At 44.1% G+C, this 25851-nt stretch overlaps 1 protein-coding gene across 20 annotated transcripts in view; it reads left to right on the forward strand.

Annotated features, from left to right (window-relative positions):
• RIMS1 (regulating synaptic membrane exocytosis 1) overlaps positions 1 to 25851 on the forward strand; it is a 625149-nt gene that overhangs the window by 401110 nt on the left and 198188 nt on the right. For 16 of the 20 annotated variants that reach the window (XM_082249043.1, XM_082249059.1, XM_082249060.1 and 13 more), the window contains 2 exons: positions 2777 to 2889; positions 16513 to 16679. The exons of the other annotated variants lie outside the window; for them this stretch is intronic. In XM_082249043.1, coding sequence (XP_082105169.1) covers positions 2777 to 2889; positions 16513 to 16679 — 280 coding nt within the window. The remainder of the gene's footprint in view (positions 1 to 2776; positions 2890 to 16512; positions 16680 to 25851) is intronic. 20 annotated transcript variants of the gene reach the window in all.

Consider the following 25851-nt stretch of genomic DNA (forward strand, 5'->3'; position numbering starts at 1 on the left):
CATGTGTGACTGTTAAAGCGGTAGTAAACTGCAAAAAATTGCATACTAACACATTATGAAAGATTTACCTGAAAATAAAGCCTTCCAGCAGCGTGATGTCACTGCTGCCAGGGTTTCTATCTTTACCCAGTCTTTCTTCCGGGGTTGCTGTCTGCGGCCGTTTGACTGGCTGAGCCGTGGTGACGTCACGTCTGCGGCACAGCTCTCTTTATAGATTGTACATTGAGAGTTCAGTGGGCATGTGCTTGTGACCTCAATGGTGCACTTTTAGGGGATATTTACTGTACCTACAGGTAAGCCTTATTATATGCTTATAGTGAGAGAAAAAAGTATTTGATCCCCTGATTTTGTATTTATGCTCACTGACAAATAAAGGATCAGTCTATAGTTTTACTGGTAGGTTTATTTTAACAGTGAGAAACAGAATAACAACAAAAAATCCAGAAAAACGCATTTCAAAAAGTTATAAATTGATTTGCATTTTAATGAGTGGAATAAGTATTTGACCCCTTTGCAAAACATGACTTAGTACTTGGTGGCAAAACCCTTTTTGGCAATCACAGTGGTCAGACATTTCTGTGGTTGGCCACCAGATTTGCACACATCTCAGGAAGGATTTAGTCCCACTCCTGTTTGCAGATCTTCTCCAAGTCATTAAGGTTTCGAGGCTGATGTTTGGTAACTCAAACCTTCAGCTTCCTCCACATATTTTCTATAAGATTAAGGTCTCGAGACTGGCTAGGCCACTCCAGGACCTTAATGTGCTTCTTCTTGAGCCACTCCTTTGTTGCCTTGGCTGTGTGTTTTGGGTCATTGTCATGCTGGAATACCCATCCACGACCCATTTTCAATGCCCTGGCTGAGGGAAGGAGGTTCCCATCCAAGATTTGATGGTACATGGCCCCATCCATCGTCCCTTTGAAGTTGTCCAGTCCTCAGAAAAACACCCCCAGAGCATATTGTTTTCACCTCCATGTTTGATGGTGGGGATGGTGTTCTTGGGGTCATAGGCAGCATTGTTCCTCCTCCAAATACGGCGAGTCGAGCTGATGCCAAAGAGCTTGATTTTAGTCTCATCTGACCACAACATTTTCACCCAGCTCTCCTCTGAATCATTCAGATGTTCATTAGAAAACTTCAGACGGGCCTGTAAATGTGTTTTCTTGAGCAGAGGAACCTTGTGGGTGCTGCAGTATTTCAGTCCTTTGTGTGTGTTACCAGTTGTTTTCTTGGTAACTATGCTCCCAGCTGCCTTGAGATCATTGACAAGATTCTCCAGTGTAGTTGTGGGCTGATTCCACACCTTTCCCATGATCGTTGAAACTCCACGAGGTGAGACCAGGGCATGGAGCCCCAGATTGAGGGAGATTGACAGTTATTTTGTGTTTCTTCCATTTTTAAATAATCACACCAACTGTTGTCACCCTCTCACCAAGCTGCTTGGTGATGGTCTTGTAGCCAATTCCAGCCTTGCATAGTTCTACAATCTTGTACCTGACATCCTTGGACAGCTCTTTGGTCTTGGCCATGGTGGAGAGATTGGAATCTGATTGATTGATTGATTGTTTCTGTGGACAGGTGTATTTTATAGAGGTAACAAGCTGAGATTAGGAGTACTCCCTTTGAGAGTTTGGTCCTAATCTCAGCTCATTACCTGTATAGAAGACACCTGGGAGCCAGAAATCTTGCTGACTGATAGGGGATCAAATACTTAATTCTTTCATTAAAATGCAAATCAATATAAAACTTTTTTAAAATGCATTTTTCTGGATATTAATGTTGTTATCCTGTCTCTCACCATTAAAATTATAGACTGATTATTTTTTGTCAGTGGGCAAACGTACAAAATCAGCTGGCAATCAAATACCTTTTTCTTCACTGTACCCATAGATATAAATAAATAAATATTAAAAATGCCTTTACTACCACTTTAAATGCAACACAGAGTTCTCCGGATGATGCCTGTATGGCCAAAACAGTACAACCTAGGAGTTTGTAGCTCAATATAATTCTTTGGAAAACCACTTAGCATGGCAAATGCTCATAGGATTGCCATGTAAACAGACATTATCCAAAAGTAGTTTCCACTTTTGGATAAGTTTGCTGCACGTATTTCCAAAGAAGCATTGTTTGAATTCTCTAACTGTGCATTGCAATCCACTGAAAAACATATTAATACAAATGCTTAAGTAATCCTTTAAAAGAACAGTTGTCCCCTACTTGTTTACTCCCTCTGTCCTGATTATCTTTTCATGTTTTGGCTACATAAATAGTCTAAATGCTAGACATCCAGTTCTTTTAGAGCAGATTCTGTATACAACTTTGCCATGTAAGATGCATGAAATGATTTGTGCACTTGGAAAAAAAATACTGCTGGTCAGTGGACACATTGTAATAAGCAAAAAAAATCTTTGTAAATGTCCACATGAAATATATATTCATTTATTTTGTCATTATGATTTGTAAATAAATATATGGCCTGTTTTTATCAAAAACATAGTTAAAATACCAATACAAAATTTGTATTGGTTATTAACTGCTGCTGTGTAATTTTGTTTTGCTGAGTAATTTTTAATCAACACTGCTAGATTTGGTAACAGGAATGCAAGAATATTTTTAAATACACTAATTTTCTTAAAGATAGTTAATATGTGTAAAATACAAATTCATGGTACTTAAATAGTTCAAGAAAGAAACAATAACAATAAACAGAACACATATTTATGTGTAAAATGTAAGTTTTTCTTTTTAAATAAGTTGTACCTATATTTTTCAGCAAATTTGTTAGTGGAAGAACGGGCAAGACAAATCAAATTAAAGGTTCAGCGGTATAAGCAAACGGCTGGGTCTAGTTCTAGTCAAGAATTGGAGCGGGAGCAATATTCTAAGGTAAGTACAATGCTTTCTATGTTTTTATAGGCCTGCCCTTTATAATATTTTATACAAAGAAACTGAATAACATAGAATATGTGATCAATTCCCAGTTTTTATAAATGTTTCAGTTTTGATAATACTATATATATTGAATTGGGTGAGAAAAGAGCTAGTGTATGAAAACTGGAGGAAAGAAAATAGATGTACTATCTATAGTAGAATTCAGAGCTGCAGGAGAAAAATGACCGCGGTTTTCTGATTTTTTATTTTTTTTTCACTTTCTATGTGTAAACTTCTTTCAGACATATTCAAACTGGTATATTAGGGTGTGCATGATGCAGTAGCTTATAACAGACAATCTGAAGCAACATCTTAACCAGTGTTGCCAACCTACCTGATTGAAATTTACCAACACGACACCCAAAATTTACTGGGACAGCCAGGTTTTTGCTGGCATTTACAAAATAAATTACAGTTTTAAGTGCAAATGTAAGTATTGTTAGTCTTACTGTAAGAGTATTGACCCTCAAAGTGACACTGACAGCAGTGTGCAGCAGCACAGATGAACATAACACCTGACCGATTCAACGTGTCCCCTTCTGACCCACAGTGACAGTCTCTCTCCATGCCAGGTAATCCCTTCAGTCCAATCCAGTCCATATAGCACTGACAGCCCTGCTCACGGCTTGCCCCGCGTGCTAGGCTCAGGCCGCTCCACTCATCTGCCTTGCACCATGACATCACACGTCACACTCAGGCACTGCTTCTGCCAGACCGGCCCTCCACCATGCTGCCTGAACACACTGTAGTAGGCACTCAGGTGGTCTAGGCCAGCTCCAGACTGGAACTGTGCATGTGCAGTTCTGAGCAGAGGGTCACAACCATACTTTTTACTGGCAACCCTTTCCTGTCAGTGGCATTTACTGGCAGGAGAAAAGTGCCTGTTTTTTACTGGCTGCCAGTAACAATACTGATGATTGGCAACACTGATCTTGACTGGTCTGGCTACAGTAAACTGTGAACTGAATGGCTGGTGAGCAGAACTTAGGTTACTTCACTTCACACACTCACATTACTCTTTGCACTGCTGTGTTGAATAACCCTAGTTAAATGTTCTAAAAGATATGATGACTATTAGATTTTCATAGGTTTCCATTTGTGAAAACTATTATGTAACTTTCCTAACTGCCCATATGCATTATACAATTATAGGCATAAATTTCTTAACTTGTTTTTTTTTTTCCCCAACAAAGCATTATTGAGCAGTTGTATCAATTAGGCCTTACTATTTTTTCAACGTATTCAGTTTCTACACTTGCCCAACATTCAAGCTATGGCATACATCTGGCTTTATGAAAAAAGCACATATATCACCTGCTTCAGGTGTTAGATATTTTTATGCGGGGCTTGCACAAATGTTGTTCCTATAAATAGAAGCCATCTGCCCCTTTCTGTCATAGTTTATATTCTGCATTAGTTTAATTGTTTAATGACCTCTGAAAATTAAAACTCTTTGGTGCTATTATAGAATAATTATAATTTGTTTGCCCTAATTCTTAAGAGCCAACATTTGTTTTTACCTAGGGTTTCAGTGCTGACAGGGATGACATATAGCCACCCTCTCATCTTGGTGCTGACTGCCAATAACACATTCCAGTATATGTTGAAATGTTCCAGACTGTGGTCCTGTCTGCTAAAGCTGGATTATCAAGATTTGTGCCCCTGCACAGTTTCTTGGTAACATATGGTGTTCTTACAGTTCAGCCACTCTGGTTCCATACACCTAGAACTGATCTGCTGGCAGAGTAGGGTTTCAGTTGTGGTTTTAGGTGTACTGGTGTACTGGTTAAAGCCTGTTTTACACAGGCTTTAGCTTGTATACAAGCAGTGTGACCAGCACACTTTGACAAAGCATTTGCAGACCTTTCAGAAAGCTATGTTGAAGCTTTTTAAAGTACCAGCTTGCTAAAAGCCTGCTGATTCTTGCTAGCAGCTTGCTTAAATTGGCAGTCAACACTCCCATTGGGTTCTGTGTTCAACATTTACAAACTGGAGCTGAATGGTACTTTAACCACTTGAACTCCGGAAGGTTTTCCCCCCTTCATGACTAGATCATTTTTTGCTATACGGGACTGCGCTACTTTAACTGGCGAATGCACGGTCATGCAACATTGTACAGTACACACACACATTTTCAGGCAAATAGAGTTTTATTTTCCTGACACAAGCATGACAAAATACACGTATCGGTATAGGCTCTGCCTCTCGTCCAATTAGGACTGGTTATAATATATTAATGAGTCTCCTCCCCTAAGGCAACTCCTTTATATAAAGACAGACAGAGGCGCCTCTAAGTGTAGACTTTATGCAACAGGTTTAATGAATAAAATTATGCACTCACGTTAGTAAGCATATATTCATGCCCATAAAACAAGGTTCCAATGTGGAATTCATTAAACCTGTTGCATAAAGTCTACACTTAGAGGCGCCTCTGTCTATCTTTGTTTTAGCCCTGTGGAACATCTGGCTTTTGGTTTCTGGATGGCTGCCCTACATGGTGGACTTTTTCTCCCCCTGTGCCATTAATGACTTTTAACTCCATGGACTTTTGGTTCGATATGTGATCAAGCGCCTGTTAACATTGTGTAACTCATTTATATAGTCTATATATCTTGTTGTTCCTCAAATGCTCAACTGGGTATAAATATGGAAAGAAGATTTTTATTTTTACCCTCACCTTGCTGGATTCATCTGGCCAGCCGCACAGATTCAGCCTCTCTCCTGTGACGAAGCTCCCTCTGTTTGGGTCTAAACCGACTATACGAGGGAGGCCTCCCCCAGGACCAGGTACTGGGGGGCAGGATCCTGGTCCATGGATGGGGGTAAAACAGTTCTGCCTTGTTTGTTGGGACTGATCCAGTCTCTCCTCCCTGGTGAGTTGTGGCCCCACACACTATTTTGTTAGTCTGGCGCTCTGTGTATGCTTTGTTTCCCTTGCAAAATGGTGGCATTGTTGTTAGGGCAGCTGCCCCCTTCCAACATGGCGCCTTGTCTACTTCCTGTGGCTGTACTACAGGGTGCCCTTTCTAGATGGATGTGTGGATGGGGATGGCATTTAATGGATGCTTTTTGCTGCTAAATGTAGATGATGCTAAATTAGATGACTGCTATACGTTAAGGGCTGCTATGTGTTTAATGATTGTTATGCGTAAACCTGTTATGTCTAAATACTGGACTGAGGTTCAGTGCTCTGCTTAAGTTTACAGTGCCTTAAGTAATTTGTCTATTACACATCAATTGGTAATTACTTTTTCTGAGGGATCAATCCTAGCTCACCCTAGCATATAGGTCCACTTGCTGCTTCAATGTCTGCAGATGGATGTGTGGATGGCCACTGAGATTGTATTAATGCTAATGTCCTAGCCAGTACTTCCACGCATTTATTATGACCACAAACCTAAAAAAATAAAAGAGTGCGTGGCTAGTCTGGATGGTAAAACTTTCCAGCCCTTAATATCAGCACCACTCCCCAAAGGAAAAGAGGCAACTTTGTTCCTCTCTGGCTCTTTAAAGGGTACCTCTGCCTCAAAAGCAGCGGGCCAAAGAGCTTTCATCAGATTGGCCAGATGTGTCTTCATGCTAGCAGGGGATGCAAGATCCTTTCTGTAAAGCCCAGCTTTACTTCAGAGGCAATTGGCCACGGAATCTTCATTAGACTAGCCAGAAGTGCATATGCTTCTTTCTAAAGTGAATCGACTGCTATTCAAAAGCTATTCAGTGATGTCTAGATTTGGGACTAATCCCTTAGGCTAATCACCTAGGCCCAGAACAAAGAGTTGGTGACAGGGCCTGAGAAGGGCTATAGAAGAGATTGAAAGATCCATAATTGTCTTTCTTTGGTCGCCTAAATCCAGGTCTGCTCTTCACTAGGAGCAGCAAAATTCCTTTAATTTAAATTTGACCAGTGTCGCTCCTCCAACGCCTCTAATTCCCACTATAGTTCTTCAAGCTTTAAGCAAATGTTACCAAATCTTGTTCCAACAGTGAGCCTTCGATCCAGTGTTCTTAGTCAGAGAAAAACAAATTTTGGCAGGAAAAAGTACAAAGAATCAAAATCCAAAACTTCATATGAGAACAATCACTCAAACCATCAGATAAAGCAGCTGTAGTTCTCTCTAGATCTAGCCAATGTGTACATACGCTTTTCGGTACACCCATGCTTCTGAGAGTTTTCCTTCAGGTCCATTCAACAACCTTTGGCCTTTCCACATACTCAAGACATTTTTCCAGAACAATGCTTCCATTAGTGGCCATCTTGCGGAAGCAAGGGCAGCATGTTCCATAGCTGGACAACAGCCTGCAGGTGGCTCAACATCTTCCAGGTCCTGGCAAATTCTGATTCAGACTCAGATCAAATTTTGAGGGATCATCAGCTGGGGAAAGCCTACTCATCTCATTATAATAATGACATTTGGACACTCAGAAGAATACTGAACAGTTGCCTTTACAGAAGGTGACAGTATTGAATTCTTACTTGGCACAGGTCCTAGCTCTATCCCATCTGTTCATATCCTATGGTCTCAAATGATCGAGAAGTAGTCTGCAGTAATCCATGCAGTCGGTTGGACTCTCTGGAAGATAGAGAACATTATAATCTGACCTTATAAGGTAATAGAAGATTTTCTTTCTACTCCAGAGAAGATGACCCCACATATTAGACAAGTCTCGTTGGTTGTGGCTAAAGAGATAGTTAATCTTTTCAGCTTTCATCAGCTTTCTGGCATACCATGTATCACAATCTATTTACTTTCTTGGTATTCACCTCAGCGACCTCCTAGCTCAAGGTCGATGACATATGCCAATGGAGGACGAAGTGGTTAACATCAGGGTTGCAGTGATTCCTAAGTGCTGAAGTAGTTTGGGCAACACAGCCTAGGAGGCCTCAGTTATGCTCCTAACAGACGGTAATGGTAATCTCCTATCTTCATGGCAAGAAGGAATACAATATAATTAAACTTTTGTCAAAGGTATCTCCCATTCAGGTTTGCCAACAATAGAATCTGTCTCATATCATTGTTCTTTGTGTTCTGGCTTCCCAGAACTTCCTGTCAGACACTGTAAGATACAAAGTCTTGGATGTCAAGAGCGTGTCCCTAGACCAAAAAAGAGGTTACTGTCAATGAATCTCAACCTGAGAGTAACCTCTATGGTCATGAATGGAAGTTATTCCTGCAAGAAGGAGCTTCCCAGAAATTGAAGAAGTGAATCTACTAACATCCAGTTGACTTGGCAGGTTAGCCTATGTAGCCACCAAACCCAGTAGTCTCCAAGCTCCTCATCAGGATCCGTAGTCGTCCAGCTGTGATGAGGGCAATAATGTCCTGGTGGCCTTGCAGGCCACGGTACCCTCTGAAGTACAGTCTTTGGCCCAAGAACCTCCTGTTCTCCTTCCTGAGATTTCAGACCTTACACGGTGGAGCCAAGTGTATCCAAATTCAGCCAAGTTAGATCTAGCAGCTGGGAGACCAAGTATGGAAGGCTCATCTACGGGTCTCACCTTTCAGCATTTGAAACCCTGTGGAAGCCAGGGCACCTGCTACAAACGTCAGGTATACTAGAACATGGGAAACCTCACAGAACTTAAGAATGCAATCCTCTGCTCCCGACTGTAAAGACTAAGGTGTCTGCAAGTAAGCTGAGATAAGGGATTAAGTGGTAGTCAAGTCTTGGTCAGGTCCTCATTTCATGAGATCCAAGGACCGCCGCACATCTTGGTAAACCAATTCTGAAAGGCCTGTACAGATCTTTCTTTCCCCTTAGAACTTGCAGTGCAACTAGTGTTGGGAAAGTTGTCCCACTCCTCCACTCTTCTGAGCAAGACTGCCTCAATATTTTCCATGACACTAAAGCAGTATTTCCTAAGGCTATCACATCTGGGAGAAGGATTTCAGATATCAAAGCGTCAAGCGGTAAACTACCTTACTGCTACCATTAACAAACAAAATAGCTTTAGTTTCTTCTTCTCCAGCACCATGCAAAGGTCTGCATCCTTGTATCTGGAACAGGATATCGCCCTTCCCGCATGTCCAAACTGAAATGTCTAAGTCACCACAAGCTTGGGTAGTGGACTCGATGTGGAAGAAATACATGGAAGTGGCCCTTCTCTAGAAGGTCAGACAGTGGCCTCTTCATGCCTGGCAGTTTAAGAAGAAGACTTTCACTATCCACTAGGAAGATGGCATCATCTCGAGTCAAAGTAGCCTAGGTGGCTTTTAGGGCAAAGATGAATCCATCAATCTAGTGCAGATCCCACTTTATCAGACGGGTGGTGTACTCATGGGCAGAATTCATAGGTCCAGAATTATTTTTACAGTATACCAACTAGGTTCATATACTAAAAAACATTTTTAGCCTGTTACAAAGTTAATCAAGCAACATTGAAAACAGGGGAGTTGGCTATAGTTCTAAATGCGTCTAAGGATATGTTGCATGGTTGCATAGTTGGTCGGGTTGGAAAAAAGAGACGTGGGCATGTCTGGCTCAACAAGTGGAAGACAAAGAACAGTATAGAAAACTGTTGATTAAAACACTTCAGCTTGGCCCTCCCTTATGGGTTTTGTTGGTGTGCTACATCCCATACATGTATGCTGTCATGCTTGTGTCAGGAAAACTGAAAATATTATACTTACCTGACGGTAATTTTCCTTTCCTGATGCATAAGCATGACAGCATACAGATCCCTTCCTTGGGGGTTTCGCATTTGAGTATAGTTACGAGAATGCCGCCTTAAGGAAGGCGACTCATTTATATAGTATAACCAGTCCTGATTGGATGAGGGGCAGTTTCCTATACCCATACGTGTATGCTGTCATGCTTATGCATTAGGAAAGGAAAATTACCATCAGGTAAGTATAACATTTTCCATTTTTTGGTGATATTAGATCACCACTAGGTTTTTATTATAGAAACAAAACACAACCAAAACTTTAAAAAGAAACCCTATTTTGTACTATTTACTATAAAAACATATCCAAAAAAAGTCTTCATAATTTTAGACCAAAATATATTCTACTACATGTCTTTGGTAAAAAATCCTGATAAGTGTATATTGATTGGTTTGCGTGACAGTTAAAGTGTCTACAAATGAACGTTTATATACTGGAATTTGTATTTATTAATTTTTTTATACTATTTATGGCAGTGGTCAGCAACTTATAGTGGGACTGTTATAATGCAGTGGGTAATCTGACACAAATTGACACTGGGTGGGAATTGAATAACTGACAATGACATCACCAGTGACACTAGTACTGTGATTAGTGCTAATCTGATACACTGTCATTTTACTAATTACACTGGATGGGAAGGGGTTTAACATCTGGGGGCAATGAACCGGTGTGCCTGACAAGTGTAATTTGTGCAGTATGTCCTGCTTTTACTAGTACTTGCTTGTACTTTACTGATCTAAAAAACTGCCACATCTCTGCGCTTTGTACAGAGCCCTATGTTGTTAGTAAACACAAGGCTCTGTACTGTGATTCACTAAGCTGATCAGAAGGTCCCAGCAATAAATCATTGGCCGGGACCTGCTGACCGACTTGTGCTGTACCAAATCACTGCATGGATGGAGTGGAAATTCCAGATCCCATGCATGCATGATCCGGCACAGGGCGGCCACTCCGTTGCCGTATATGTGCATGGGGCAGTCTGCAAGTAGTTCAAAGATTCAACAAAACTTGCTGAAGCCTCTGCAATTGCTTTGTCAAAGTTTGCTGTTCACATTGCTCTTATACAAGTGGAAGCCCGTATAAACAAGCCTTAGAGTGAGCAAGCTTTTTAAGACATCTCAGCCTCAAACCTTAACATAATGTGTGTGGCTATGAAAGTATACTGTATGGCATGCCTTTTCATTGTCACATTGTGAAGACCTTCGTTTAGTATATTATACTGCACAGTGAGAATTAACTGTGGCTGCTAATCTAGCTTTGAGTGTAGGTGTCTGTAAATAATCCAAGTATGATCCATAATGGAACCAGAGTATTTAACCACTTCAATACAGGGCACTTTCCTCCCTTCCTGCCTAGGCCAATCTTCCCCTTTTAACGCTGTTGCATTTTGAATGACAATTGCACGGTCATGCAAAACTGTACCTACACCAAATTTATGTCATTTTCCCCCCACAAATAGAGCTTTCTTTTTGTGGTATTTGATCACCTCTGGGTTTTTTCCCTTTTGCTAAACAAATAAAAAAAGACCGAAAAGTTTGAAAAAAAAAAAAAAGTTTATTTGTTTATGTTATACAATTTTGTAAATAAATATGTTTTTTCCTGCACTGATGAGCACTGATGAGACTGCACTGACAGGCACTGATGAGGAGGCACTGATGGGGTGGCACTGATGGGGTGGCACTGATGGGGCGGCACTGATAGGCGGCACTGATAGGCGGCACTGATATGTGGCACTGATAGGTAGCACAGATATGCAGCATTGGTGGGCACTGATAGGCGGCACTGCTAGGCACTGATAGGCGGCATTGAGTGGCACTGATAGGTGACACTGACGGGCACTGATAGGTGGCACTGATGGGCACTAATGGGCACTGATAGGCGGCACTGTTGGGCACTGATGGGCACTACTGATGGGCACTAATGGGCACTGATAGGCGGCACGGGTGGGCAATTATGGGCACTAGTGGGCGACACTGAAAGATGGCAATGATGGGCACTGGTGGGCAGCACTGATAGGGATGGCACTGGCGGGCAGCACTGATGGGGAGGGCAATGGGGGGCTCCCTGAGCCCTGATTGCCATCCCTGGTGGCCATAGTGGGCATCCCTCGGGTCATAGGTGGGCATCCTTGGGGTCATGGGGGGGCATCCCTGGTGGTTCTAGTGGCATACCCCCCCCGAGGGTCTGCACTGGTAATCAATGATCTGATTACCAGTGCCGACCCCCCCCCCCTGTCAGCTCCTTTACTCGTGCCTGTCAGGCACGAACTAAGGAAAGCCGATCAACAGCTGTTCCTGTTTACTATGTGACCAGCCGTGATTGGACACGGCTGGTCACATGGTAAAGAGCTACATCAGTAGACTCTTTACCGAGATCGGAGATGCAGGGTGTCAGGCTGACATCTCGCATCACCGATCGCCGCTCTGCGCGCCCCCGGGGGGCGCGCAGAGCTGTATTAACCTGCCGCCGTCATATGACGTCCGGTCAGGATAATACAACCACATTCCCGCCGTCAATCTGTTATAGGGCGGGCGGGAAGTTGTTAAAATATTTTCCAAAAAAATTTTGTCAATTAAAAGGTATTCCTACCCCAGCCTACAGTCTAAGAAGACAATGTCTGTTTATTAATATGTACAAACCGATGTACGAAATTCCTTGCATTCTATTAAAGATTATAAATTGAACAACATGTTTACTGCTTATTCAATGTCGCCACTGAATGAGTGATAATTCCAGCAGGAAAGATATTTGTCACCTTTTCAGAGTCTTTATAATGCTTTATGCCACTTAGATATGTTCAGGTCAGTTAGATAGAGCGTGCAAAGAACAATAGATTTATGCAAATGGAAGTAAGCTGTTGCAACTAGTGATCGACTGATATTGGTTTTTCGTTGCCGATACCGACACCGATATTTTGGCCAATGCATATCGGTACTCTTGTGGAGAGATCTGGGGGTCTAAAAGACCCCAAACCCCTCCTCTGCACTTAAAAGCATTCAAAACACCAAGTGTGGCTGTTTTGAATGCTGTCATTTTTTTTAATCTGGCGCCAGACAGTACCCGGAAGTGATGTCACTCATGACATCACTTTCGGGTTTCTGCATGGAGACCCGAGCAGAGCCGAATGCACCTTTGATCGTGTCTTTGGCGGCTGTGCAGGCTGGTTGCCTGGGTCTCCCGGTGGAACGGGATACCCGGGCGAGCCACGAAAGGCAGCGGGAAGCTTCTAAGCCGCATCGGTTGTCATTACAAGACAGCTGACCGTCGGCTATGGACCCCGGTACTGGGGTGATGCCTCTAGCTGCAGGCATCACTCAGGTACAAGCACTTTCCTGAAATATCAACAATATCGGTCACCTTGGTGGCCGATTCCGATATATCGGGGAAAGTGCATATCGGCCCTCGATATATCGGCTTTGCCAATAATCGGTCGACCTCTAGTTGCAACCAATCAGAGTTCATTTCGGCAATGCTTGGTGTAAATTGCTGAGTCATGGATGGGAGGAAGTAATATTTTCATGGCCTATACTCATTATGATGTTTTCACTAACAGTATGCTAGTGTACCATGGATTGAAATGCAGGCCTGTGTGTAACCTTGGGTTATGCGAACAGCAGTGTTTACAGGGGTATGGGAATCAGATTGTCAAGTGTTTCAGGTCTTAGATTATGCACAAGAGAAAGGGTGTGGATCTTAGCTAATCATATTGTGTTTGATTCCCATGAGAAATGACTTTGATGATGTCACATGTTTAAAGTCTCATCTAATAACAGTTAGCTGTACTGGCTGAAAACTAGTTTATAGAATTTTCCCATTTTCAGGCAAACCCAGTTCCATGTTAGGGTTGTTGTCTCTTCTTGTAGCACAGAAAAAGGGTAATGTATCAGAACTAATAACCCATAATTATTTCTTTAGTTCTGCCCATGTTCATTCAGCAAGAGCACTAATATTCTTGTGTAAACTGTGCCCACTGGAGGGAGCTTATATTGTTTTGTAAGATTTCCTTGTAACAAATGCCCATTTGATTTTATAAAGTCAGCGGACATACTCAGTAAGTCAAGTCCTTACTACTTTCTTGATTTTTGTAAATAAACAATAAGAGTATTTGTCCAGCACTGCCATTGACAGCAGGGAGATGCAAAACAGAAAGACAATAGCCAGATTGTAACCAATTGAATGTTACAGGTCATCTTTTAAAACACAGCCTATGCCTTCTATAATATTTTGCCAAACCAGTACAATGCCTAAAACTGCGCATAAACATAGAGGGTGGTTGGTTATGCTGGTGCAATTTGACCACCAATTGGCATCTGTAATGACCAATATATCCAAAAACTTGAATAGTCTCATCAGGCCACTATTTGTCTTTAGTCCTTCAGAGGGGTGAGGAGGCGTGCTACAGACACCTCCGGTGCCCACTTATCAAGGGGTTTTATAACACCTCAATTAATAATTTCCCCATGAATTTTAGCTGCCAGTACCCCATAAATATTATATCCCCAGTAGTAGTGGTAGGCCAGGGGACTGTCATTTGTCTAAATGGAGCTTTGAGCCTCTTTGTTATGTTGTTCTGATTACAATATGGTTTAGGGATATTAGTATAATTTATGATTTTTAACATTTTCTAAAGTTATATGATGGTTCATTTTAGTATGTTGGCTGTTCTTCATGTTAGGGCGTTGCCCTTTTCATTGCTTTTTATATAAAATGTAGTTAGAGGCATGATATGGAATTGTCATAAGGGTAAAACGTTAAAAAAAAGTGGTGGTCAAGTGTGTCTATATGCTCCTATTTATTAAAGTGGAGCTGAACTAAGCACCACAAACTTAAAATGCATTTTTAATATTCTATGCAAACTCACACATCCATCCATGACAATATTCTTTATTTTGTTGAGTAATCACTTTCAAAGACACCCCTCTAGAATTTCTAGCCATGGCCATCTTGGGTAAGTGCAGATGATTCATGTAGCATTTACTTTCTTGAATCCATCTGCCCTTAGCTCAGTCATGCAGGTAGGAGGGTGTGCTTACCTGAGAAAGCCTCTCCTTAAGATGAAAGAAAAAAATGCCCACAAAGACTCCTGGGATGTATGACATCGTTTTGGCCTAGGCACACCTAAAGAAATGTAAAAAAAAAAAATTCTAAAACAAATGAATATGATATACCTTCCTATGTACTTATTAAAGAGGAAGTAAACCCTCCTCAGGAAGTTGTACCTATAGGTAAGCCTATATTAAGGCTTACCTATAGGTACTGTAAATATCTCCTAAACATGTACCGTTTAGGAGATATTTACCTTTAATGCAGCCAGTGACGTCACTGGCGCATGCGCTCTGAAGGAACGGCAGATCGTGCCGTTCCTTCAGAGCCCCGTGCCGTGACCGTCGGCTCCCGCGCACGTGCGCGGGAGTGACGTCACCGCGGCTCCGGCCAATCAGATGGCCGGATGCCGCGATCCCGGAAGACGGGCGACTATACATGTCGCCCGTCATACAGGTAAGCGGACGGCACGGCGGGGGCTCGTTCTAAGGTAAGTATTTCATAATGAGCTAGTATGCGATGCATACTAGCTCATTATGGGTTTCTCTTTCAGGATTTAAAGAAGAGAAAAAAAAATTTCTCGGTGTACAACCTCTTTAATGCTAGCAGAATAAGGATTAAAAATAGTTAATGTTGCTTGAAAGAGTTTAGTTCCACTTTAAGGCAATGACAACTAGCACATTGTACAAGAACCTTTTTTCAGGTCATGTTCAGGGCTGGAGGGTTACCAGACATAAGTTTTAAGTAATAAAGCCTCCTATGAGCACCCTCATCATCTTTGATGACTAAGAAAAAAAAAAAAAAGAAAACTATATATATTTTTTTTTTTACCTAGAGACTGCAGGCATAAAAGGCCACCAGTAGAACAGGTGTTGGCATTGCCATAGGTGTGAAATTTTCATACAAATCTAGGGTTACATGCACACAGACGTATAAATGTAAGCTACAAATATGCTGCCATTAGTTGACATAAAAAGCTTTTAATGTTGCATATGTACATACGTTTATACGCAAATGTATTCGTATTCATGCAGGTTTACAAGCATATGAGCATACATTCATTCTATTGGCTCTAATATAAATTTTTTCTAGCCACTGAGATAAAGTTATGCTAAAAACTCTTCTCCAAACACAGGTATGGGGCATTTTTTTCTCCCCTCTACATTACTCTAAAATACATCTGAAAATGACACAATGTGCATATGTGCATTAGATAACCCAGAGTTGCTTTAAAAAAAATGCCAGCTGCCTTTATAGGCAGTATTTTTTCTGCCTGTGTGCATAAGGCCCAGGGGAATACAGTCTGCTGGAAACAGGTTAAATGCAGGGGGGCCATTGAAAGTTGACTGTCGGTGAATTCTGAATGATCTCAGAAACGTCAGAACTGATGTAATTAACATAAACCCAAAATCCACCGACATAGCCTATAAAGCTTGCATTGTTTCTGTTTAAGAGATTTTCTTTCTGCAAATCTGTGTATTTTGTTAGCTGCCATTGCAAGACAAATTAAGAATGTGTTTGTGTTTATAGGCTACAGGACATATTGTATAGCAAGGTACATTATATAATTATACTGTATATGAACTGTATATTCTTTTAAAGTTATAAAATATTCCATAATTTTATAAATGGATACACTGCTAGGATTATTTAGTAAAGCAAATAGTTTAATTTACAAAAGGACAGTATTCCATAGCAAACAGCAATATATTCAAAAGTAGAAATTGTGGTATCTCTTAGCAGCCAGATAGAATAATTCAAAGGCTTCTGCTTAATTTGTGTTGTCAGTCTAAACAATTTCTCTATAATTCTTCGAATGCACGATGTGTTAAAAATATGTTTTAAAGCTATTTTTCTTCCCCACTAGTATAACATGCATAAAGATCAATACAGAAGTTGTGACAACGTCTCAGCCAAATCATCAGATAGTGATGTCAGTGACGTGTCAGCCATTTCCCGTACCAGTAGTGCCTCCCGCCTCAGCAGCACAAGCTTTATGTCTGAGCAATCTGAGCGTCCAAGCAGAAGGCTTTGGTAAGTGGAAAATAAAATGTTTTCTAATGTTGATACCTGCAACAAAAACTCTCCACAATGCATTTTAGACTTTCTTTCTGAACTGTATTTTTTACCAAGCAGTGCTTTAAAGTAAGGACGACACACAGTGTATACTTATCAACAATACAAACAATGGTAAATACTTTAAGTTCAACTATGAACTCCATCTCAGGTGTGTTTTAGATGTGACTTTCACCTTGTCTTCGTGGATTCAGTAGTGTGCAAGGCAATGACCTGACTCTGACATCACCATGACTTTCTAATCTTCATATTTGTTCCAGGTCAGTGATTCAGTATTAAATCCAGAGATAGCCAGCTAGTATTTTTAGAAGATGATCAGTGATGGCAGCCCAGTATTTCTTGTAAGAAGAATTTGACATTGATCTTGCTTACACTATTGCACTGTTTTTTGTGCATTGACTTGCACTGAGCAAATTATTCTTATTTGAATGGAGTCTTCACAAGCATTGTAGCAAGTGTTTACATGCCCTATAAAACTTGTATTGCTGTGAATGCACTGTAGTCTCAGTGGACTTCTTCCTATATACAACCTTTTTGGTACCTAGTCCTTCACATTAGGAGTCAAAATAGAAAAGTTGGAATTCATTACAACTCTTAGCGTGAATGTAAAACCATAACTTTTTAGGGGAACTGAGTAGGGAAGTGTTAAAGCCCCTATCAGGTACTTTTTTACTGCCTGTGTCTTATTGGGGAGATATCCCTTCACTTTTTGTCTTTAAGCAACAAGAAGTGAGTGAAAACCCCTCAAAGTGATGTAAATTTCCATTTTATACAGTTGTCACCACGTGCAAGTGTTGGAATATTTTCCATCACCCTTGCTCTCGTGACAGCTCTAAAATTTAGTTTTTTCCCTTACTTTCTGTCTCAGTGACAGTGGTAACCAGGATAAAAAAAATACATGAAGTCCCCCAGCAGGGATAAAAGCCACGCAAAAAACTTACTTGGCAGAGGGTCTAACCCTTTCCATGATAATTGATAGCATTTTTCTGTGTAGTGCATTTCCATATGCTAAGTCCCTTAAATGTAAAATATACTAGACAAAGTGAAATGTACATGCTTATTATAAAACCAAGTAAAGAAAATAAACATTTTCAGTATTGCTGGGATCAAAAAAATGAAATACATGGGGAATACCCTTACTCAACAATGAAGGATTACAGGAACACATGAAACAGAACCTGCAGCCCTAAAGGAAGTGTCAAGCTTCCGTCAAATTACTAGTGCTTCCCTCGCTCCAGAACAAGGTTTAACATTAACCCCCTCCAGCTCCATAACTCCGGATTCTGCACTGCATGCAACTCGTTTGACTATGGCTAAATTCAGAGCCACCATGTCTGAACTATTCCAGAAGCTGTCACCATTTCTGGAATCAGAAGGGGCTATCAATTGCAAGCACTCTTCTGCCTTGCCTCCCTCTGATTATATCTGATTATATATGCTCATACAATAGAATTGCCTGATGCACCCACATCTCAAAGGGGATGCATATGGCCCATGAGAGGTACCTTTAGATTTCTCTCCTTCCCTATTTATGATTGACCAAACTCTGACAGGTTATTTCCTTCTCCTGATAATTTTGAACCTTTGTATCTTATGGACACAGAACGTCACAAAAAATGGTCCATCCCCAAAGTGGGCCTAGCCTTCTTGTACTTAATGCTGATGCTACCATCCCTGGTGAGGTTACCCCATCCTTCAAAGACTCAGTGGATAGGCATTTGAAAATTCTTCTAAGAACCTCATTTGTGCTAGCAGAGCTGGCCATAGATCGCCGCTGTTATCTTAGCAAATGTCCAAACTATGGCTAAAGGGGCTAGAGAAATTCATTATGAACTTTCTCTTGAGATAGACAACCCAAATCTTTATTTAAAGTTGCAGCTTTTTCCTTTGGCCCTAATTATCTGTGTAGAGAACCTACTTTCTCTTTCATTCATTGACAGACACAGCACTCCATATTCAGAACCATAGGGTTATTTCACCCCCTACAGGAGTAGGACACTAGGCAGAAAAAAGACTTGGCTATGCCTAAGGGGAAGTTCTAGCTGGTAAACATCCCCCTCTCCACCTCTCTGCTATAGGCCTTCAGTTTTTTTTTTTAGTATAGTCAGGAGTAAGGACCTAGTTCCCTGCCAGGATCTTTGGTTCTAGCATTTTTTTTCTTTTAAAATGGCATTTTTTCTCCTGTTTTTATTTCCTGTGAGATCTCCAGTCAACTGCCGGACTGGGCAATGGGCTGGATAGCTAGACCCAGTGGTCCCCCCAGTCTGGCCAGCAAGCGCGTGCAGACCAGAGCTCCACACTGGGTCGGCCGCAACAAAGCCCCACTAGATGAGGGCTGGCCTGCAAGTTAAACGCCTTGCGAGGTCACATACAACCAGGTCTTGGCCCGAGTCGCAGCCTTTCTCCTGGCCGACAACCTACCATTTGAATGGTGAGGGGTTCTGTCTGAAGTGGTGCCTGCCTGGTTCTGTGGTATGGTGAGTAAGATGTCCCCTCTCCCCCTGGGTGCAGCATGGGGTGGACGCTGGCACCCCCCTGAGGCGGTCAGACCTGCAGTTTCCCCTCCTTCCCCCCAGGCCTCCCTTTATTTTGTGTGGTCCCTGTGGGCTATCTTTGCACCCTCCCCCCGAGGTAGCGTGATGTATGGATGAGGCTGGTGGAGGGGCAGGTGGGCATGCCGCCGGCGGGACAGACTTCCCTGCGGGGGTGGGCACTGACAGCCTTTTGTGGTCCTGTTCCTAGGTCCCCATCTCCGCTGTAGATGTGGCTCGGAATGCAGGGGTCTCTCCTGGATCCCTGGGAGCCTCATGGGCGCTATGTGGGGTGGCCATTTGCTTTGGGGCTGTCACGTACCTGATCCGAGGCCAAGATGCAGAGAGGGCTCCCCTTGCGGCTGAGTGCGGCACACCCCTGGGGTTGAGACAGAGGGTGTAGCGCCCACAGAAGCACTGGTTGCCGGCAGGGTCCTGATGGTAGACAGGCGGTCTCTAGCAGAGTGCTGGGCAGGAATACACCGGACAGTCCAAGGAGGAACCAGGAACAACCAGGCAGTAGGTGTAAGACCGGCCGGGGGTCAAACACAGGAAGCTGCAACAGGTGCAAGCCAAAGGTATAGTAGAAAAGCCAGAAGCAGACAAGTCCGTGGGGAAGCCAAGATCAGGTACTGGAGGGCAGGTAGACAGGAAGCAAGTCCGTGAGCCAAGCCGAGATCAGATAACGGGAGAGCCAAACTGGAGCAGGGATGGTCAGACGAAGCCGAGGGTCAAAGCCAGGAGAGAGAGCAGACAGGTCAGGAACAAGCCGGGTCCAGGAAGTAGCAATGCACAGGAAACAGGAAGAGCTGAAGACAATCCAGCAATCTGAAGGGCTGAGCAGAGCCCTTTTATAGGCCAGTGAATTAGTCTATTGCCTGAGTCCATTGCGGCCATGGGAAGTACTGGCAACGTTGCCAGTTTGCAGCACAGCCATTTCACTGGCAATGAGTCTATGGCCTGAGTCCATTGCGGCCATTGGAAGTACTGGCAGAGTCGCCAGTTGCAGCATGGCTGTTTCTCTGACAGGGGCCTGTGTTGTTCTCTATACTGGTGCCATGTTTGAGTAGCCCGGAGGCCATATTTGGTTGGTCTGAGAGAGAGCAGTGGCCATGACAGTGGAGCCTCTGGGCGGCAATTATGGCTGTAGGGGCTCCTCCCTTTCCCCTGGTGTTAACTCCTGGGTTTCCTTTTCCCCTGGACGCCGCAGGTGGATGCCGGCTATCTCTGGTGCAGACCGGCGCTTGTTTGGTGGGGTGGTGAGTTCTGATTGGGCCCCTCCCTTTTTCTGCTGCAGGTTGTGGATAGTCCCCTAGCAGTGCTAGACACTCTTTTCTGGTGGTGTAATGGTGCTGGTGGCTGAGCCTGACGTGCAGAGGTAGCCTCGTGGGATCTGGTACAACAGGAACACGGACGGGTCACACTGGTGGTAGACACGGGCTAGTCTGAGGTGCGGAGTCTAAGTGCTAGCTGGTTTTCACTAGAGCCCCTGATGGTGGGGATAGACTGCGCTGCAAGCTAACACCAGGTCGCGGTCCCCAGGGTTGCCCCACCAGGAGGTGAACACGTCCAGAATCGGAAGCAGATAAGCCGACAAGGATAAGGCAGGAGAGTGGTCACAGGAACGAGCCAAGGTCAGGGCGGGCAGCAAGCAGACGAAGTAGTGGACAAGCCGGGAGGTCGATCAGGAAGTCAACAGGAAACAGCAGGTTCAGAATCAGGAAGTACAGGTAAAGCTGCAGACAAGACAGCAATGGCTCAGTGCTGCTGTGGTGTTTAAATAGGCCAGCCTTTTGCTTATTAGTGCAATTACTTTGCACTAAGTTAACTCTTAACTGGCAGATTCATGACAGCACTTCAGTGTACACAGGGAGTGTTCCTAACATTGCCCCCCCCTTAAGGGCAACCTCCGGGTGCCCAATAGGTTTTTCTTTTGTGGGTGACTGTGAAAGAAAGCATAGATCAGTTCTTTAGCATGGATATTCCGTTCTGGTTCCCAGGAATTTTCTTCCAGGCCGTAACCTTTCCACTTTATGAGAAATTGTAATTGACCTCTCCTCCTCCTGCAATCCAAAATAGCCTCCACCTCATATTCTTCCTCCTCATCGACAATCACAGGTTCGGGTGGTTCCGAGCTTCTGCCCGGGAAGGAGTTAGGGACTGTAGGTTTTAACACCAGATGAATTCTAAGAGAATCAGGTAAGTGTAATTCATATGAGACCTCGTTGAGTTTCCTCTTGACCGGGAAGGGTCCAATAAACTTGGGTGCCAATTTCTTTGAGGGACAGGCTAGGCGGAGGTTGCATGTAGATAGCCATACTTGGTCACCTGGTTGAAGGATTAGTTCCCCTCTCCTCTTCCTGTCAAAAAATTTTTTAGAGGCTGCTTGTGCCCTTATTATAGCATCCTGCAGCAGTTTACAATTGCGGTTGAGGAAACTAATGATATCCTGTACTGCTGGAACTGTGGGTTCAGCGGGAACGTCCGGTAAGAAGGACGGATGGAAACCGTAGTTTGCGAAGAACGGAGCTTGCCCTGTAGCAGAATGTTTAGCATTGTTGTATGCAAACTCTGCCAATGGTAGTAGGGCCACCCAGTCATCCTGGACAAATGTGGTGAAACAACGGATATACTGTTCCAACGTCTGGTTTGTCCTTTCGGTTTGTCCATTAGTCTGAGGATGGTAGGCGGAAGACAAGGACAGCTCAATCTTCAACGCGTCGCACAAGGCTTTCCAGAAGCCGGAGGTAAACTGGACCCCTCTATCTGAAACAATATTTGCAGGAACCCCATGAAGCCTAACGATCTCTTTAATAAAAACTTCTGCGGTCTCCTTGGCTGTGGGCGTATTCCTGAGTGGCAAGAAATGGGCCATCTTAGATAGACGATCAACGACCACAAAAATGGCGGAACAGCCCTCTGAGGGGGGAAGCTCCACTATGAAGTCCATGGCGACCATCTTCCAAGGCCTGTCAGGGACTGGTAGTGGCCTGAGCAGGCCCCACGCCTTGTTTCTTACAGACTTGCTACGGGTACAGACGGTACAAGACTTCACGTACTCCCTGCAACTCTGTTCCAGATCTGGCCACCAAAATGTTCGTTTTAATAGATCCAGGGTCTTATGAGTACCAAAATGGCCCGCCAGAGGGTGGTCATGGCATAACCCTAAAACCGTCACTCGGACCTCTTCAGGGACAAAGATCTTGTCTTCAAGCCATAATAACCCATCTCTGGGTACCAGGGACACCTCAGGGAGACAGAGATTCTTTGCAGAAGCTTGCTTTATTTGGGCCATCAGGTTGGTCTGTAATAACAAAAAATTACCTGCGGACAGGATGGTGTCGGGTACTGGCACTTCCTTTGGATCATCAAACATGCGGGAGAGCGCATCTGGCTTGACATTTTTAGATCCCGGCCGGTAGGTAATATGGAAGGAAAATCTTGAGAAAAACAATGCCCAACGTGCCTGACGTGGCCTCAGCCGTTTAGCAGCTCTTAAATACTCAAGATTCTTGTGATCTGTGAAGATGAGGATAGGATGCGTTGCCCCTTCCAACAAGTACCTCCACTCCTCAAGGGCAGCCTTAATGGCCAGAAGTTCCCGATCGCCAACGTCATAGTTCCTTTCTGCTGGGGAAAGTTTACGAGAGAAGAAGGCTATAGGATGTATGAGATCTTTAGTACCCTGCCTTTGCGAAATAACTGCCCCCACGGCCACTTCTGATGCATCTACTTCGAGAAGGTAAGGAAGGGCAGGATTCGGGTGACTCAGGATGGGAGCAGTTGTAAAGAGCCTTTTCAAGGTTAGAAAGGCAGTCTGGGCTTCAGGAGGCCAATTGAACCGGGTATTCTGCTTCGTGAGCTGTGTAATGGGGAAAATGATGTCAGAGAATCCCTTAATAAATCTCCTGTAAAAGTTGGCAAAACCTACGAAGCGCTGGACCCCCTTCTTGTCTGACGGGGGTGGCCAGTCTAAGATGGCTGAGACCTTTTGGGGATCCATCTTAATTCCTTCAGTGGAAATTATGAGACCTAGGAACTGAATACTCTGGCGTTCAAATTCGCACTTCTCAGGCTTGGCATATAATCCGTGTTGGCGGAGTCTGCCGAGGACATTTTTGACATGTCCCTGATGTTGATCCAGGGATGCAGAGAAAATCAAGATATCATCCAGGTAGACAATAACAAAGATATCTAACCAGTCTCTGAAAATATCATTTACAAAATGTTGAAAGGTTGCTGGGGCGTTGCACAGGCCAAAGGGCATCACCAGATATTCAAAATGCCCAAACCTGGTGCGAAACGCTGTTTTCCACTCATCCCCCTCACGAATACGGACCAAATTATAGGCCCCACGTAAGTCTAACTTAGTGAAAATGGAGGCTGACCTCAGTCTTTGGAAAAGTTCTGGTACCAGGGGAAGAGGGTAACGGTTCTTGACCGTGATCTTATTTAGTTCCCGGTAGTCCACACAGGGGCGGAGAGAGTGGTCCTTTTTTTCCACGAAGAAGATTCCTGCCCCTGCTGGGGATGTCGATGGACGAATGAATCCCTTCTTTAGATTTTCATCCACGTACTCTTTCAGAGCCTCCAATTCCCGTTCTGACAAAGGGAAGATACGACCGAATGGAATCCCGGCCCCAGGAAGTAACTCGATCGGGCAGTCGTATGTGCGATGAGAAGGAAGGGTCTCGGCCCCCCGTTTACTAAAAACGTCAAGGTAGCCATGATAAGGCTTAGGTACGGCAGAAAGCAGATCTGTGTCAGAGTCCAAACAGAGCAGGGTACTGGCAGGGCTGAGAGAGACCGGTAAACAGGAGTTTATGCAGTAATCAGACTGAAATTTGATCGTTCTTGTCATCCAATCGATCTGCGGGTTGTGGGCCTGCAGCCATGGCAATCCCAGGATAACCGGAAATAAAGGGGAAGCAATAGCATCCAGGCTTAGTAGCTCTTTGTGACCTGAAGAAGTGACCATAGGAAGAGGAGGGGTCTCCTGAGTCACAGGTCCAGACTTAATATGAGACCCATCTGCAAGAAAAATGGAAAGTCCTTGAGTCTTGGTTTGAAGAGGGATGTGTTGTTGGATGGCGAACGTGAGATCGATGAAACAGCTGCATGCTCCAGAATCAATAATTGCGGTGACTGGTATTGTACCTCCCGGGAGTTGAAACGAAACAGGGAGCGCTAAGTGAGTAGCACTGGCAGCGGATGCTGGATAACTTGAAGGAGAGATGGAGAGAAACTTACGTAACTTTGCTGGGCAAGAACGTATGTAATGGCCGGCTTCACCACAGTATAGGCAGAGGTTATTCTTTTGCCGGCGGTGTCGTTCTTCAGCGGTTAGGGTAGACCGCATAATGCCAAGCTGCATGGGTTCTGGGGCATCTGGTGTGAAGTTAGCAGGAGCCAGATTGGCCGGAATGGGCCTGGTGGAGGTGACATGAGCCGGAGTTGCGAACCGCGGCATCATCCAGAATGGGCGTGGGTGCTGGGCAGACCTTTCCGCACGGCGCTCACGAAGCCGGCGATCTATCTGGATAGCCAATGAAATCAATGCCTCTAGGGAGTCTGGAACGCCAACTCGGGCTAGCTCGTCCTTCAGACCCTCAGATAGGCCTGAGCGGAACTGGTGACGTAGTGCTGCGTCGTTCCACTCGGTATCAGTACTCCACCGTCTAAAATCCGTGACGTACTCCTCTACTGCTCTGCGGCCTTGCTGGAGTGCATGAAGAGCAGCTTCCGCTGTGGAAGTGCGCTGTGGATCATCGTGTAATTGAGCCATGGCACTAAAAAAAGAAGACAAGGAGTCTATGTGTGGGCTGCGCTTTTCAAGAAGTCGGTGTGCCCAGGACTGGGGTTCATCCAAGAGTAGGGAGATGACAAATCCAACCTTGGTGGCTTCCAAGGAGAAAGTCCGGGGCTGCAGTGAGAAATAAAGTTCGCATGCGATACGGAACGTCCTAAATTTGCCCCGATCGCCTGAAAATCGCTCCGGTGTAGGAACCCTGGGTTCAGGTGGTAGCATCACCACTGTGGGTCCTGAGACCGAACCTGTTGGTGTCGTGAAAGTTGGGGGTACCAAAGAAACAGGAGGGTTCCCTGGGTTAGTCACAGAGTGCAACCGTTCCTCCAAGTGCACATAGCTGTCCTGGAGCGACTTGACTGTTTGCGACAATGCTGCCAAGTGTTGGCAGATCTCGTCCAGAGGAGAAGCCCCTCTTGCAGGCTCCGACATGGCTGTCTTGTACTGTAATGGTGCTGGTGGCTGAGCCTGACGTGCAGAGGTAGCCTCGTGGGATCTGGTACAACAGGAACACGGACGGGTCACACTGGTGGTAGACACGGGCTAGTCTGAGGTGCGGAGTCTAAGTGCTAGCTGGTTTTCACTAGAGCCCCTGATGGTGGGGATAGACTGCGCTGCAAGCTAACACCAGGTCGCGGTCCCCAGGGTTGCCCCACCAGGAGGTGAACACGTCCAGAATCGGAAGCAGATAAGCCGACAAGGATAAGGCAGGAGAGTGGTCACAGGAACGAGCCAAGGTCAGGGCGGGCAGCAAGCAGACGAAGTAGTGGACAAGTCGGGAGGTCGATCAGGA

The sequence above is a fragment of the Pelophylax lessonae genome, assembly GCF_965119305.1.
Source record: "Pelophylax lessonae genome assembly, chromosome: 3".
In the NCBI taxonomy this organism is placed as follows: Eukaryota; Metazoa; Chordata; class Amphibia; order Anura; family Ranidae; genus Pelophylax; species Pelophylax lessonae.